This window comes from Ovis aries, chromosome 5 (assembly GCF_016772045.2).
Source record: "Ovis aries strain OAR_USU_Benz2616 breed Rambouillet chromosome 5, ARS-UI_Ramb_v3.0, whole genome shotgun sequence".
Taxonomy (NCBI): Eukaryota; Metazoa; Chordata; class Mammalia; order Artiodactyla; family Bovidae; genus Ovis; species Ovis aries.
In genome coordinates this window covers 105,619,936-105,637,695 of record NC_056058.1, presented here as the reverse complement: position 1 = coordinate 105,637,695, position 17,760 = coordinate 105,619,936, and the positions used below count along the sequence as shown (strand labels likewise).

The 17,760-nt window shown below is 38.5% G+C and overlaps 1 protein-coding gene across 11 annotated transcripts in view; it reads right to left on the bottom strand.

Moving 5' to 3' along the window:
• FER (FER tyrosine kinase) overlaps positions 1 to 17,760 on the bottom strand; it is a 456,675-nt gene that overhangs the window by 133,272 nt on the left and 305,643 nt on the right. For all 11 annotated transcript variants that reach the window (XM_042251005.2, XM_060416072.1, XM_060416073.1 and 8 more), the window contains 2 exons: positions 10,996 to 11,111; positions 8,468 to 8,562 (listed from right to left, as the gene is read on the bottom strand). In XM_042251005.2, coding sequence (XP_042106939.1) covers positions 8,468 to 8,562; positions 10,996 to 11,111 — 211 coding nt within the window. The remainder of the gene's footprint in view (positions 1 to 8,467; positions 8,563 to 10,995; positions 11,112 to 17,760) is intronic.

Here is a 17,760-nt window from a genome sequence, read left to right as displayed (position 1 = left end):
AACTGATGAACCTATACTGACATCATTATCACCCAAAGTCCATAGTTTACATCAGGGTTCATTCTTGGTAATGTATGTTCTTTCTGTTTGGAGACATATAAAATGACATGTATTTACTATTATGTCATACGTGGTAGCTTAAAGAGCCTACAAAAATCCTCAGTGCTATGCCTGTTCATACCTCTCTCTTCCGCAATCCTCAGCTGAAATTTGTTTAAACACTCTCCATAGTTTTCCCTTTTCTAAAATACCATAGATTTGGAATCATAAAGTATATAGCCTTTTCAGACTGGCTTCTTTTATGTAGTAATGTAAGTTCCCTCTAGGAATTTTCATGGCTTGCTATTTTATTTCTTTCATGCTCTGATTTATATTCCATTGTTTGGATGTACCATAGGTTACCCACTCACCTAGTGCAGAGCATCCTGGCTGCTTCCAAGCTTTGACATTATGAACGAAACTACTATAAACATCTTTGTGCAGGCTTTTGTGTGGGTATAAGTTTTACACTCCTTTATGTAAACTCTAAAGAACGTGACTGATGGACTGCATGGTAAAAGTATGTTTACTTTTAAAAGAAACCACCGAACTGTCTTCTGCAAACAAAGTTTTGTTTCTTCCTTCCCCATCAGTATAACTTTAGCTTCCTTTTGTCTTTTCTTCTTTTACTGAAGGATAATTGTTTTACGGAAGGTTTGCTGTTTTCTGTCAAACCTCAACATGAATCAGCTGTAGGTACATGTACATCCCCTCCCTTTTGAACCCCCCTCCCATCTCCCATCCCCATCCCTCCCCTCTAGGTTGATACAGAGCCCGTTGAGTCCTTCTGTCTTATATTAGCCAGGAGTTTGAGTAAGATGCTGGAAAGGAATGGTCAGAGACGAATCCATGCCTGGCTTTCTGATCTTAGGAGGAGAGCTTCAAGTCTCTCACCATTAAGTATAATGTTGGCTGTAGGGTTTTTATAGATTTAAAAAACAAACAAACAAACAGAGTAAGATCCTTAAGTTTACTGACTTTTTAAAATCTTTATCATAATTGAGTGTTAAATTTTGTTAAAAGCTTTGTCCGTATCTATCTATATGATCACTTGATTTTTCTTCTAGCGTACTGTGATGAATTACTTTAATGAATTCTCAAATGTTGAAACTAGCTTGCATACCTGGGATAAATCTTTCCTAAGCTTTTTATAACCATGTATTTATCAGCTTTTCATCTTATAGTGGAAATTTTTTTTACAAGGAATCTTATGGTATTTGCCTTTATATTGTGTACGTAAATGTGTTCACTGATGAGAAAGGAAAAGATGCCTAAGACTTAAACAAAAATCTATAGACACAACACGAAGTTTCTTACCAAGCCTTAACTTGAAGCTTGAAAATGTCAAAATTATGAGCTTATTGTTTTGAACTTGCCGGAGCCCAGGTTTCATGACATTATAATGTGAGATTATAACTGGCTAAATACAAGAGATTTAAAAGCAGTGTCTAAAGAGAAAGACCACGAAGATGATTTATATTACTTTTAAAATGTTTAAAACAAAAAAAATTATTTACTTTTAAGTGCTGTAGTGGTTTTACCGTAGAATGCTATAACGTCTTTTATATTAGTATAGTAGGCAGCATTCTAATTTCAAGCACTGACTGAGAAATACTGTGGCAGAGGTGAAAAATACCATAAACATGTTAAAAGATGATTTTTACTTTTTCTTGCTTTGTTTTCTGCTGTATTGTCCTGGAAGCTAGAATACTGAGAATACAATGTTTAAGTGGTAAATGTAGGCAAATCTGTCTTATTTCTGATATAAATGAGCAAAGCATTCAGACATTTGCCATTAAGGACAATGTTATCTGTAGGACTTTCTCAGAAGTCACTCATGGTGAAGATGTTCTCTTTCATTCCTCATTTTCAGACAATTCTTATCCGGAATGAACGATGGATTTTCTCAAGTGATTTTTCTTCATTTACTGAAATGTTTGTATAGTTTTAAATGACATTAATCTGAATTATACTGATTGCTATTTGAAGGTTAAATCAGCTGCTAGTCCTAGGATAAACTCCACTTGATCACGATGTATTTGTCTATGGCTTAATTTGCTTCATCAAAATTGTGCTCAGAATTTAAAATACGTAATAATGACATACAGTCTGTGGTTTTCTTTTCCTGTAATATTTTTATCTAGTTATAGCATCAGGTAGCAATGACCTCAATGAGTTGAGAAGTAGTCTCTCCTTTTCATTTCTAAGAATTTGTGTAGAGCTGGTGCTTCTTCTTACACCTTTGGTATAATTCACCAGTGAAATGATATAGGCCTGGAGTTTTCTTAGAAGGATGGTTTCTTAGTGACCAATTCTATAAAAGATATGGGGTTATGAAGGTTGAATAAGACTGGCAGTTTTTGTCTCTCAGAAAATTCTTCCATTTCATCTAAGCTGTTGAATTTCTTTATACAGTGATTAAGAAAATATTATGGATATCTTTTTAATTACGTAGAACCTGTAATGAAGTCACCTCTCTCATTCTTGATATTGGTAATCTGTGTCTTTTTCCTGAAGAGTTTATGTAGAGGTTTTATTAATTTTATTTGTGGCTCAGCTGGTAAAGAACCCACCTGCAATGCAGGAGACCTGGGTTCGATCCCTGAGTTGGGAAGATCCCCTGGAGAAGGAAAAGGCTATCCACTCCAGTATTCTGGCCTGGAGAATTCCACGGACTGTATAGTCCATGGGGTCACAAAGAGTCGGACACGACTGAGTGACTTTCACTTTCACTCAAGGGATTCTACTGACTCCTTTTCCTGTTATATTTTTTCCTTTCTTTTATACAAACATTTTGAGTTAATTTGCCTGTAAGGTAGGAGTCAAGATCATAATTTTGAGTTCTTCCTTCTTTTCTAATACATGTATGTAGTGCTATATTTGCATCCCTAGGCGCTGCTTAATAGGCATCATATAAATCATATAAATACTGAGACTTTTTTCTCATTTAGTTCAAAGTACTTTCTAAGCTCCCCTCTGACTCACTGGTCACTCAGCTCTGCATTGCTTACTTTCCAGATATTTAGACATTTTTCAGAAATTGTTCTGTCCTTGAGTTCTACTTTATTTCTGTTGTGTTCACAGAACTTGTGTGTGTGTGTGTGTGTGTGTGTGTGTGTGTGTGTGTGTGTGTGTGTATGTTAGTTGCTCAGTGGTGTCCGACTCTTTGCACCCCCAGGGACTGTGGCTCGCCAGACTCCTCTGTCCATGGGACTCTCTCCAGGCAATACTGGCGTGGGTTGCCATTCCCTTCTCCAAGGGATCTTCCCAGCCCAGGCATGAAATCTGCATCTCTTGTGTCTCCTACACTGGCAGGTGGGTAACACTAGCACCACCTGGGAAGCCAACAGAACTTAAATTCATATAAATTTACTGAGTTTCGTTTCATGGCCCAGGATATGGTCTAATAGGTAAACGTTCTCTATATAGCTGAAAGGAATGTATATCTTGGTAATGTTGTGTAGAGTGTCCTATGAAGGTCAATACATCAAACTGACAGTGTTATTCATATATATATTATGACTTCCATAGTGGATATATTTATTTTTTTTTAAATCACTTACAATAGCATCTCAGAAAACCAAATACTCAGAAGTCTGACAAAAGATGGAAAGTCCTATATAACTTACTACAGAACCTTTCAGGGGGAAATAAAAGATCTATCTTACTAGAAAGATTTACCATGTAGAGGGGTCAGAATACTCAATCTTGTTAAGAAGCCTATTCACCCCAAACTGATCTATAGATTCAATTTAACCCTAAACTAAATCTTAGCAACCCTTTATACAGAAACTGAAAAACTAACCATAAAATTGATAGTGAAATGCAAAGGACCTCTAACAGCCAAAATAATTTTAGAAAAGAACGAAGCTAGGCAACTAGCATCACCTGAAGTATCGGCATTACCACACAGAGAGAGACAGAAATCAGAGTCCAGAAACACGCTTGCATGTGAGTCGCTCAGTCCTGTGTCTGACTCCTAGGGACCCCATGGACTGTAGCCTGCCCAGCTCTTCTGCCCATGGGATTCTCCAGGCAAGAACACTGGAGTGGGCTGCCATTCCCTTCTCCAAGGGATCTTCCTGACCCAGGGGCTGAACCCGTGCTTCCTGCACTGCAGGCAGATTTTTCACCGTCTGAGCCATCAGGGAAGCCCAGAATCCAGAAATAGAATTCCACATAAATATATTTAAAAGGAAGGTAAAAAACCAGGAGAGAAAGGAGAGTCATGATGCTGGGACAACTGGATATCTAGATGCCAAAAATGCGAACTTCAAACCATTCCTCACGACCATGTGAAACAAACCACAGACTGAACTTTAAGTTCTAAATTCTAAAACTATAAAAATTGTATAAGAAAGCATAGGAGAAAAAGTTTGCAATCTGGGATTCAAAGATTTCTTAGATTTACCATTAAAAACATGACCTGTAAAGAAAAAAAATAATTTAAACTTTGAAATTTAAAAAATCTGCTTTTTAAAAGACACTGTTAAGAGAATGAAAAGACAAGTCAGACTGAAAGAAAATATTTGATCATTATACATCTGACAAAGGACTTGTATCCAGAAGATATAAAGGACCAAGACTCAACTGCTGTGCTTGTGTGCTAAATCGCTTCAGTGTGCCAAACCGTGTTCCAGCCGTGTCTGACTCCGTGTTGTCATTGTTCCGTCGCTAAGTTGTGTCCCACTCTTTTGTGACCCCACAGACTATAGCTCGCAAGGCTCCTCTGTCCTTTCCAGGCAGGAGTACTGGAGCAGGTTGCCATGCCCTCCTCCAGGGGACCTGTCCCACCCAGGGCTTGAGCCTGCAGCTCCTGTGATGGCAGACAGGCTCTTTACCACCATCGCCACTTGGGAGGCCCCTGTTACAACAACCCAATCTTTTTAAAAGTGGTCAAATTATTTAAATAGATACTTCAAAGAAGATTATGAATGGCAAATTAGCACATGACAAGATGCTCATATCATTAGTCAGCTGGGAAAGCAAATTAAAAACACAGTTAAGACACTTCAACATAAAATTATAATGTCTAAAGATTGAACGTACGAAGTGTTGATGAAAATGTCGAGAATCTGCAGTTAGGAATGTCAACTAGTATAATGACTTTAGAAAGCAATTTAGCAACTTCTTAAAATTTTAAACTTGTACATTCTATCTAATTTACTTAGTCCATTCCTAGGTAAATTTTCAGCAGAAAAATGAAAGTCTTTGTCAGTACAAAGACTTGTACATAAATGTTCGTAGCAGCTTACTTTGCAGTAGCCCTAAACAGGAAACAATCCAAAAGTCTATCAACAATTGATAACAAATGTGATATATTCATATAATTCAGTTCTACTCAGCAATAAAAAGGTGAACTTCTGAAAACCATTACAACATGGACAGATCTCAAAATTATGCTGAATGAAACAAACTAGACCCAAACAAGAAAAGAGAAGTACAGCTTGTATGGTTCCATTTATATTAAATTCTCAGAAGTGCCAACTAATATACAGTCACAGAAAGGAGATCAGTGCTGGACTGGGACAGGAGGTGAGAGTGGGGGAGGAAGGGACTGAAAGTATATATATATATATATATATATATATATATACTATATGTCAATCACATGTCAATAAATGTTTCCAAAAAGATTGAAAAATTATGGCTATTAAATATTAGACATTTGACATTCTCTCAAGACTGAGTGAAGTTAAGTCTGACACTTCAAGGCAAAAAAACTGACAGTTTTTGCTGCCAGGGACAACATTCCAGTTTTCCAATGCAAATTAAAATTTTGGAAAACACAAACTTGCTGACAAGAAATTGACACTTCCTATTATTTTTCCAGTGAGATCAGGGATGGCGTTAATGAATGGGATCTTTTGATACTGCATAATGAGTTCTGTCACTGTTTGGTCACTTGATATTTTCCAAACGAGAAATGACAAAGCATGGTGCTACAAAAATCACACATTCATCTCACAAGATAACCAACTGAATTAAGGTGACAGAGTATGAAAGGTTCAGTGTGGTTTCATATCCCACACGGCAATGAGCCTTCAAGAGAATTTAGCAAAGTCCACCGCGGATCCCAATCACGTCCCGCCCTAATCCCTGGAATTAGCTGTGTGAACGTGGTTAGATGCCACTCCCATGATTATATTTTGTCAGGCAGCACAGCTGCCCTAAAGGCAGGCAGCTTGGCCAGGTGAGCCTGTTCTAATCACAGAATCTTTCAAAACAGCAGAGTATTCTCTCAGCTTTTTTGAAAAACAAAATAGAATGAAACAAAAAACATAAGAGCAAGTTAGAGAAATTCAGAGCCTTTGAAAAATGTGACATACCAGGTATGAAGATCAAAGAGTGTGGAAACCCGTGAAGAGCTGGGAGATGCCCTCGGTTCACAGGAAGAAGAGAAAGAGAACCTCGGGCCACTTCTCAACTGCAAGAGATGAGATGCTGCCACCACCCAGAAGGAGTTTGGTAGCGATTCTTCCCCAGTGCCTCCAGACAAGAACTCAGTTAGATATCCTGATTTTTGGCTTTGTGAGACCCTGAGCAGAAAACTCAGTCAAGCCTGCCTGGACTTCCATACAACTGTGAGGTGATAAACGGATGTTATGTAAAGCTGCTAAGTTATGATCATTTGTTGTGCATAAACAGAAAGCTAATATACTTTCTATAAATCAAAATGCACATAAACTCAGACCCAAGTTGAACATTGTTTAAAAAAAAGAAAAAAAGTAATAAAATTGGAAGCAACCAAAGTGTCCATAAATAGAAGGCCAACTTAAATTATATAAAGCCAAATAATGAAATATTCTGCACCCATTATGAAGAAAAGGTAGAAGTATATGGATGAATAGGAAACAATGAAGCCATGTTATATTAGAGAAAAAAGGAAGTTTTATGATTTTTAAATAATTAAAGATTGGCATAAAACCATGGTATTCTATAGTAAATATTTTCCTGGGAGGGTGAAACCACAAAAAACTAAGTAGTTCACTTTGGATTAAGATTAGATTGTTGAGTAAGAGGTTTTTATTTTTAATTTTCTGCCTTCACTACAGTTTGAATTTTCTAATGAAGTTTATTATTCTTAATCATTTAAAAATATCAATAAAGGTTACTATTTAATATCTAGATAAACACTTCCCTGGCTATCTTCCAAAGCTATCTTTTGTGTTATTCTATTTGGACCTCCATCAGGAATTTGTTACCATGCTCCTTTAGTCAGTTACAGTAACACCAAATTAATTTTCCTCATCAAGTCTGCCCCACCTCGCAAATCTAACTTTTTCAGTGACATCCCTTATTATCTGGGGGTATCATCTGCATTATGTAAATGTTTTATGTATTCCTAATACTTAAACATACTATTTTAGGTAAAATTAGAGGCTATTCAACTGTTTTCAAAATTTTAGACTATAGTCTATTTTTCATAACTGTATAAAAGCTACTTTGAGATTTAATCACAAGTAGTGTAAATCATGCAAACATATATTGCCATCTTGAGAATTAAAATAATTATAATCTAGGAATCTTGCAGTTACATGGAGATAAAGAAATATTCCAATAGCAATCAAACCAGCATGGTAAAATTGGATCAACTCTCCTTAAATTATGAAAGGATTATGTGAAAAGTTTTCTGTGGGCAATCAGCAATACTAGGTTTATGTGATGTATATTCAAAGTTAGAAATATTTTTCATATTCCTTGAAGTTTCTTCTTTTAAAATGAGTAAATAGTTAAGGTAACAAAGCAAATGCTTATCAGTTATTAAATATTGTATTTATAAATCTTATAAAGATCATATTTTGCCTCTGATTATATTTTCTACAACAGAAAGATGCATCAATATAATAAAAATAAAGATATACGGTATCAGTTTGATGTTATCCTTGTTTGTTGGCAAAAGTAGTTAACCAAAACACCTGGCAGTTTTAAAAGTCACCAGAAAAAAAACAAGGATAAATTCCAAGAGAGATTACCTGTTTTTGTCCACATATTAAAGAAGTTTAAAGTTTGTGACCCAAAGCACTATGGTATTGTCATGTACAACGTAGCAAGAGGAGGCGTGGCAATGCACTTGTAAAATGACATAAACGAACGAAATTCTTGGCACTATCATTACTATCAAGTCGAACTAAGCAGACAACTTTTCTAAACAGTCTTTCTCACAGAAACATTATATATAACTAAATCCCGTGTGTAACTGCAATGTAATAATATATTTCCTTTTGAAAAGGCTGGTTGACATTTTCTGGAAAACAGCAAGAATTAGAGACTATAAAGACAACGAGTCCATGTACAAGCTCTTCATCATGAGGAAAATGTTAAAGAAATCGCTGGACACTTCACAAGGAGAAATCAAAGAGACAATATATAAAAGCAATAGAAAGACATTAAAATGCCATCGAGGAAACCACTGAAATGGTATTACCTGGAACCAGTTCCATAATGATGTAGATAGGCTGTCTCTGTGTGCAGACTCCTATAAGCTTGACAATATTGGGGTGATCATACTGCTTGAGAATCCTGGATGAGAGAAATATAAGCATGGTCACCATTTAGGCAGTGAGCATTAACTTATGATCATGTGTAGTGTGCACAAGTAGAATACACAATTTTTAAAATGTAGGTACGAACACAAATTATAAATGGGATGTATGTAAGTTTTGATAAATCTTGGAAAAACAGATATGAGTCAGCTTTTAATTAAATATTCATTTAAAAACTAGTATCCACTCTGAATAACTAACCACCACGCTAAATCTGAGTAACTTACTCAGTCCAAAATATGTGGAACTCCTTGCAAAGCGTCCGCTTTTCGATGCCCTCACAAAAGCTGAAGAGTATTAGTGGACCAAAAACTGTAAGCTGTTAAGGCAGCATCTCTTTGTTTAGTTTTATGTACACAATTCATTTAAAACAGATACATTTAAGAACAACATATTGGTAAATGCTATAGAGTAATCATTTCATATTCATATTTAGATTTCATAATACCTACTTGACAATCATGGTCAATTTCAAATAGTATAAACTCAAAAGTTTTCAGAAGCCTGGCAGAAAGTTTAAACAATAAGTAATATTAGATTTAAGTCAAAACAAGGAAGTTTTGGTTTGGATAAAGGCAGAATTTCAGAGGGCTATACAAGTAGCAAAGACTCATCTGCAGGACTCCAAACATGAGTTAATAGATTAGATACCCTCACAGCCCTGTCTGCCCTAATGATTCCTGTTATCAAATGATATTCCATATTATCCTGTTGACAGTTATAAATTCACTCATATTTGAAAAAACACAGGTTCCTTCCTAGGCGAATGGAAAAAATAGCTTCATTTGGAGAAAGATGAAATAGTTTATATATGTGCTGTACATACTAAAGCAGAGAGAGCTCTAAGGAAAATGTCATAAATTGAAAATGTTCAATGTTTATTAACAAATGAAGACAGACTAGGAAGAATTCTAGAGATAAAAAAATACTGTTAATAACTGAGTTTGCAGTTTCTATGATGAATTAGAAAGGGAGTTTTAGAATGATTGACTTTAAGCCAAAATGTCATTTCTTAGGCTGAAAACTGCTTAATAAAGAAATTCTACAAAACAGCCAGGATGAACCCAAATAACATTAAATATTTAAATATATAGATCTATCTTCTAATTAAAAGATACTTGAGAGCTTGCAAGTATATAACTGTCATTTTTAACAGAAAATTTCATAGTTTCACATTAGAAGAAGAAATTAAACTCTATGTTTCAATAAAATTCACAAATTAGAAAGCAAGATACTTTAAGATATCTATGAATAACTAAAATGATGAGCCCATGAATTTCAGTTGCAATAGGATGCTTTTAAATTCATTACAGAATATTTTTTCTGAATTGCCAATGATATATATGAAAAATGTTTACAGTTTTATTCCATAGATAATATTTAATAAATGTACCCAACTAGCTTGATAGGTTGCTATAAATATCTCTTGTTTACATGGAGAAACGGCATCCAGATGCTCCACTCCACGGGATTCAGCCCCCTCACTGCGTGTCCTCTGTTATTCCAGGGCACTTTACGGAGCTTTGTCTTTATATATAATGCCGTGAAGGAGGCAACACACCCACACACACTTTAGGAAAGCTTCGCTTTTATAAACAATGCCATGTAGCTGGTAACAGGCCCCCGTATACACCTCTCACCTCCTTCCCTTTACACCAACCTATGATCTATACACTCTTCTTCTCTCCCTCCCAACCATCCATCCACTCATCCGTACAGCTCCCATCATATGTCCATTCTCTGTCCAAAGCCCCTTTCCATTTGTTTTGTGTTTTGTTGTATATACTAGATTTTACCACTAACAGTTTTAACTACTTGCAATATAGAGCTGGGAAGCTGCAACATTAAATTTTAGCTAAAACATAAAAAGGGAAGACAATCATTCTAGGAGATCAATTAGAAAAGAAACAATGCAAATTTTGGAACAATGTCAGACAGGGAGCTGGAGAGGAAATCTGAGATTCTCAGAAAAGAACACTGACAGCTGGGAACAAACAATCAAGCCATAACATCTAAGGAGAGCAAGGGAGATGTCATTAAATTCTCAAGGTATATTTACATAAGTATTGTATTCGGAGAATACAGATTATTTTTATTATAAGGTCAACCACAACACTACATATATACATATGTGTATATGCATATGTGATAGAAGCAAGAAATACTACAATGTTTTTATAAAGACTTGAAGAATATTCACTGTTCTTAGCATCTGGCTCTTTTGACTGTAACTGCTAATTGACCTGCAGTCTCACTTCAAAAGAGAATCTGTTTTCAGACTGCCTACTTTTGAAGACTCTGAAAGTACCTACTTCTAATTCATCAAATCATAATTTAAGATATCTTCAAACTTACATTTTAATGAATCATTTTTAAGTAGTACATATTAACATTATTTTAAAGAACTCACTTGGCTTCTTGTAAGAATTTTATTTTCAGTTCCTGAGGAAGATCTTCTTTACACGTTTTAACAGCAACAGCAGTTTTATCCTTTAATATGCCCTTAAATACTTCACCAAAATTTCCCTGAAAATACAAACATATTTATTGTTTGGTATGTAAGACAGTCACATAAGTCTTTGCAAAATTCCAGGCAAGCATGTAATGACGAGTTTTGAGTTAGAGTACTCTGTTAAGCTTTCTTCAATTTCAAGCAGAAATAAAGGCTCGGCATGCTGCTCTTTCCAATTCTCCAACTTTAAATATACTACCCAAGATTCCAGCCATTCCCAAGACTGAGGCTCGAGGGGAACGGGAAAGGAAACGGGAAAAAAACTGGAACAGTGTAAAAGGAAACACTAACACTCTCAGAAGCACCTAAACTTCACCCCGCCTAGTCCCCTTTACCCTCAAGCTCTACACTTTGGTATCAGTAGATTAAAAAAGTCCTCATTAACGCTCACAGGTAAAGCCACGGTGCTGAGAGGTGACTGGTGGCACTGATGCGCATGGCCAGGGCTCAGTGGAGAAAAGGGTGAGAGGCAGAGGCCATCAACAGTGCCCTGTGGCCCCGCGGTCTCTGCAAGGCGCCAGGGAAGGGCGGGCTAGCCCAAACGCAAGCACCAGGGTGAGTTCATCTCTGCCAGATGTCTAAGCTCCGAGCCTTACGCTACGGCTTGAGCATACTCTGACTTAAAATGCCTTATTGCTAGTTTGAAGTTGCTTTTATGATAAGCACGGAAGGAAAAAAAAAGACAGGGAAGATCCATAAGGCCGGCATGACAGCCATCTTCAGGCATTCTGCTTAAGGCTCTCTCTGTGTGCACCTGCACTCTGTACAGGGCTGTAACTGTAATCAGCAAGCATCGTAAACAGCTTTAATGCTACCGCTGTTGAGCAAGAAGTAACTCAACGAGGGGTCTGAAAATCAATGAGTATGAGTTCTAAGATCAACATAATTCTTAACAGTCCACAGTATATAAATTTTAAATGTTCTTAATAATTGAAAACTACTAAAATGCTGATTTAATAAACTCATTATTTATTAGCTAATTGCTCTTTGCTTAAAATAACATTGATTTTACTTAATATTAAGCATACTTTGGTATTTAAGTAATAAATAGTATTACTATTAAAACTAATATTTATCAAAATAACTCAACTCAAATATTTATTGAAAACAATGACTAATTACCCTTACATGAAAAGTAAACATCCAACAAATTCAACAGAGTACACATTCATCATTAGCTAGAAACAGAAAAGGTTGAGCTTTATATCCTTCCGTGTTATTCAAGGGTTTTTTCCTTCCCACAATCATCACATCATTTTTTATATCAGAAATAGACCCAGTAAAGGTGTTAGCATACATGATTACTGCTAGACCTTTATTTACCTGAATGATTCTGAAGCACTTAAAATTCATTAACATTTAACTCATTAGAAGACCCTTGCTGACTAAATTAGCAGGACCATTATTTTCTCTATAAGGGTTCAGATTCTCCCTCTAGAAACTGTTGTCTCCCTCCTCTCATCTCAGACAGTCTGCTCTCATTTTTCTCACCTCAGCTGATCTCACCATCAGTTCTTCAGCCCTTCAACCCACCCACCACATCACTGCCAGGTTAACTGCTGCAAGAAACACCCCTGCCTTCTTCAACATCCAGCCTTCACTGGACATTACTCTCTCAGCCTCTGTCTAGCTCCCTCTTGTAGCTTTTGACTGCTGCATGTATCCTAAATTCAGACAGGGATTTCAAAATACGTGCTCTGCCTTCTACACACTTCCCCTCTACTTCCAATCAAAGAACAAGCTAACTAATCTGGAAGTGCGTGTCTGCTGCCCCTCCTGTATGAAGAGCTTCCTGATCTTCCCCACATTATTTCTGTCCTTCCTGAACACTTATCATCCCACTGGCCCCTTGGTTCATTTCTACTGGTCTCTGCCCTATATGGACCTATAGGTCCTGGGTCATAGGAAGCATTTGAAAACTTCAAACATTCATCTAACAATCTTCACTCAGAAGACTTCAACTCTATTAACAGTGATCAGGGAGGAATCTCAAACACGGAGAAAAAGCCTCTGCTTCACAGACCACCTCATCTTCATCCACAGAGGTCAGGAAAAAGGATGGGCCACTGCTCCCTACCACCTCGCAGGCACAGCTTCATCTCCACTGCTGGCTCCACGTCCATGAGGCTAAGCTTAATGGTGTCTCTTGTCTTGTTTACGTCGGTCCCCACAGAAGGTCCTGGCAGTCCATCCCCCCTCTCTGGTTCTGATCAGGCCATGCGGACTCCTGCTGTCTCCAACTATTTCTCTTCTATCCCCAGCCTCCACTGTGTCTTCGGGAACTTCTCAGCTCAGTTCAGTTCAGTCGCTCAGTTGTGTCTGACTCTTTGCGACCCCATGAATCGCACAACGCAAGGCCTCCCTGTCCATCACCAACTCCCGGAGTTCACTCAGACTCACGTCCATCGAGTCCGTGATGCCATCCAGCCATCTCATCCTCGGTCGTCCCCTTCTCCTCCCGCCCCCAATCCCTCCCAGCATCAAAGTCTTTTCCAATGAGTCAGCTCTTCGCATGAGGTGGCCAAAGTACTGGAGCTTCAGCTTTAGCATCATTCCTCCCAAAGAAATCCCAGGGCTGATCTCCTTCAGAATGGACTGGTTGGATCGCCTTGCAGTCCAAGGGACTCTCAAGAGTCTTCCGCAACACCACAGTTCAAAAGCATCAATTCTTCGATGCTCAGCCTTCTTCACAGTCCAACTCTCACATCCATACATGACCACTGGAAGAACCTCTGGTCCATCACTGAAATTTTATCTTGATCTATTCTTTGGTCATGCTCTTTGCCTTCTTGCTCTAATAGAAACCTCACTTGAGAACACTCAAATGGTGGGTGAGTTTCTTTTGGCTTCTAAAATTGTGATTTCCTTTCAGTCCCCTATACGCATACACCAGGCCTTTTCCCAGTCCCCTGGAGACAGAATAAAGGATTCCACTAGCTGTCTATCACTGCTTTTAAAACGTTTTCTCTACTGCCTTCCTAAAAACCCTTAGCTTTGAAACTATCATTTGATTACATACCCAATACCCTGGCTAGCAGCTACTGCATTTGAAAATATTTTCCTTCATTTGTTGACTATTTGAGCTCCTAAATCACTGTACCAGGTGTTACTCCTGTCTTAATACTTGGAAATTTCAAGAGACAATTAAGGATCCTTCTAACACTTCAAACTGTTTTGTGACCATCTCTCCTCCAATGATCTGTGTTCCAATCTATTTTCTAGGTTCAGATCTTAAACTCTGCCATCACCAATAACGCCACTCCTCAATTTATCTCATCTTCTGGCTTGCTTTTATTTTTCTAGCTTACTTCCTCTAGTACCTAGACTGAAAATTCTTTGACCCTATCAGTTCAGTTCAGTTGCTCAGTTGTGTTTGGCTTTTTGCAACCCCATGGACTGCAGCACGCCAGACCTCCTTGTCCATCACCAACTGCCGGAGTTTACTCAAACTCATGCCATTGAGTGGGTGATGCCATTCAACCATCTCATCCTCTGTCGTCCCCTTCTCCTCCCACCTTCAATCTTTCCTAGCATCAGGGTCTTTTCAAATGAGTCAGCTCTTCGCATCAGGTGGCCAAAGTACTGGAGTTTCAGCTTTAACATCAGTTCTTCCAGTGAATATTCAGGACTGATTTCCTTAAGGAGGGACTGGTTGGATCTCCTTGCAGTCCAAGGGACCCTCAAGAGTCTTCTCCAACACCACAGTTCAAAAGCATCAATTCTTCAGTGCTCAGCTTTCTTCAGAGTCCAACTCTCACATCCATACATGAGCACTGGAAAAACCATAGCCTTGACTAGACAGACCTTTGTTGACAAAGTAATGTCTGCTTTTGAATATGCTGTCTAGGTTGGTCATAACTTTCCTTCCAAGGAGTAAGTGTCTTTTAATTTCATGGCTGCAATCACCATCTGCAGTGATTTTGGAGCCCCCAAAAATAAAGTCAGCCACTGTTTCCACTGTTTCCCCATGTATTTGCCATGAAGTGATGGGACCAGATGCCATGATCTTCGTTTTCTGAATGTTGAGCTTTAAGCCAACTTTTTCTCTTTCCTCTTTCACTTTCATCAAGAGGCTCTTTAGTTCTTCACTTTCTGCCAGAAGGGTGGTGTCATTTGCATATCTGAGGTTATTGATATTTCTCCCAGCAATCTTGATTCCAGCTTGTGCTTCCTCCAGCCCAGCGTTTCTCATGATAGGAACCTCCAAATCTTTAGATCCTATTGCTTTTAATTGTCCATAACCCCCTTAACAGCCTCGGTTTCTTCCTTATTCAGCTTAAATTCCATGGCTTATAATTACTGTCTACCATACACTCCCAGCTTCTTTATTCCTCTTAATTTAAAGGACCCCCTTGTCAAATCCACAACCCAGACCAAATGTGGCATGGCCTACTCTGGGCTGATACAGTTCAGTGTGGATGGAGAAAGTCCACACCAATGTTGACTAGTTTCACTTTAAGAACGCACACCTCTATGGGGTCCTTAATACTGCTCAATAATTATTATACAATTCCCTAGAACATGAACACTCTCATTCTAATTAACTTTTCCTCACCCTTTGACTTCCTTCTTAAAGATCCTGTACCTCCCCTACAACCTCATTCTCAGCTAATAATCTTGCTTCCTGATTTACTGAGAAAACTGAAGCAATTTCCAACTCTCAGGTCCACACTGACCCTTCTACCAATCTTCCTTGCTGTTAGAAGATGAACTGTGTTTCTATTAAAGCCAATCCTCCATTGTAAACTAAATTCCATTCCCTCTTGACTACTCAATGATATTATCTCAGCAATTCTCATCTCCTTTAAAAATCATGAATTTTTCATGACATCATTCCCAGCTTCAAACCAGCATGTTGCTTTTCTTAGGTTAACCAACAGCACACATATCATTTCCTTTGAAACCGCCACCGTCTCTGCTTCCTTTCAGAGCAAAGCTTCAGAGTTGCATCCCTGCCATCCCCGTTTCCTCTCCTCCCATTCTCCCTTACATATATTCCAGCTTGGTTTTCACATAAAATGTGCTAAAGAAAGTGCTCAGTCAAGTCACCAGGAATCTCGCCATTGCTAAATTCAGTGATTCTCAGTCATCGTCTCATCTGACCTCTCATCAGCAGATGCCACCACTGATCACTCCTTCAAATACTTTTTTCTCTTGGCATCTAAGACATCCTGTCTCCGGTTTTCTGCCTTTCTGGAGATTTCTCTTTCTCAGCCTCAATCTTCTTACTTCTCTTCTCTGCAGCCTCTTGATTTTGAAGTGACCAGAGCTCAAGTGCTCTCTCCTCTTACCTAGACTCACTCCATTGTTGAACTCATCGAAGGAAACCACCAAGTAAGTGACAACTACTGAATCTGTAATTTGATCCACACCTCTTTTCTAAACTTCAGACCTAATACCCAGCTGTTTTCTCAGCATCTCCACTGGGAAGTCTAGCAGACAAACCTTAATATTTACATGCAAAACCGCTAATCTCAGTCCCCAAAACCTGCTATACCTAAGCCTATGCCCTCCATGTCTCACGCTCCACATACAGTCCGTCAAGATATGCAGTTGGGTCAACCGTAAAAACGAATGCAGAACTCCCCACATTCCCCCATCTCCACTGCCACTTCTGTGACCTGACCAGCAACCATCATCTTAGGTAAGGACAAGAGCTTCCGAAACTTCCCGGCCTATTCTTAACATGCGAGCCCAAGTGAACTCCATAGAGGGTACGATCATCTCACTCCTCCGGGCAAGGTCATCCCCCAGCTTACCATTCCACACGTATTCAAAGCCAAAGTAACGACATGACCAGCATGACTCGATCTGATCTGTGCACCTCAGCCACTTGTTGTCTTCTCTGTTCCTTCTTGCCCACTCAGCTATGACACACTGCCTCTCCCGCTCATCCAATGTAACTTGCACTGACACTCCCTCTGCCTAAAATCCTTTTCCTCACTTGACCACGTGGCTAAATCCCTTCTTGCCAGGTTTTTATTGGAAAGTAACAATTCTGATAAGGCTTACCTGGACTCCCCTACTGAAAACTGCAACTCCAACCAGCAGCACCCTAAATCCCTCCTGTTTTCGCAGGATTGGCACCTTCACCATTATGACGTTTACCTATTTATTGCTTGGCAAGGACATTTGTCTACTCTGTTCATGGATGTATTCTGAGTTCCTTGGAGAGTGCCTGGCATACAGGTGGCATTCAATAAATATTTGAGGAATTAATATTTTTGATTACCAGCTATCAAGCACAGTATAAAGAAATATGGTGCTCAGCAAAAGTTACAGTTACCATATCAACTTTATGTTACTACTAAATCCCAAAGTATGTAAGTATAGGTTAATTCTCTTTTTTTCTCATGCATTTTCAAGCAGTGTATGATAAATACTCAGAACAGGTAATGAAAATATTAAATGACAATTTTCAACTCAGAAATATTTGCTGAAACTAAGCTATGTGCTTAGTCGCTCAGTCATGTCTGACTCTGCACAAACTGCAGCCCACCAGGCTCCTCTGTCCATGGGGATTCTCCAGGCAAGAATACTGAAGTGGGTTGCCCTACCCTCCTTCAGGGGATCTTCCCACACCAGGAATTGAACCCAGGTCTCCAGCATTGCTGGCAGATTCTTTGCCATCTGAGTTACCAGGAAGCCTGAAATTAAGCCATA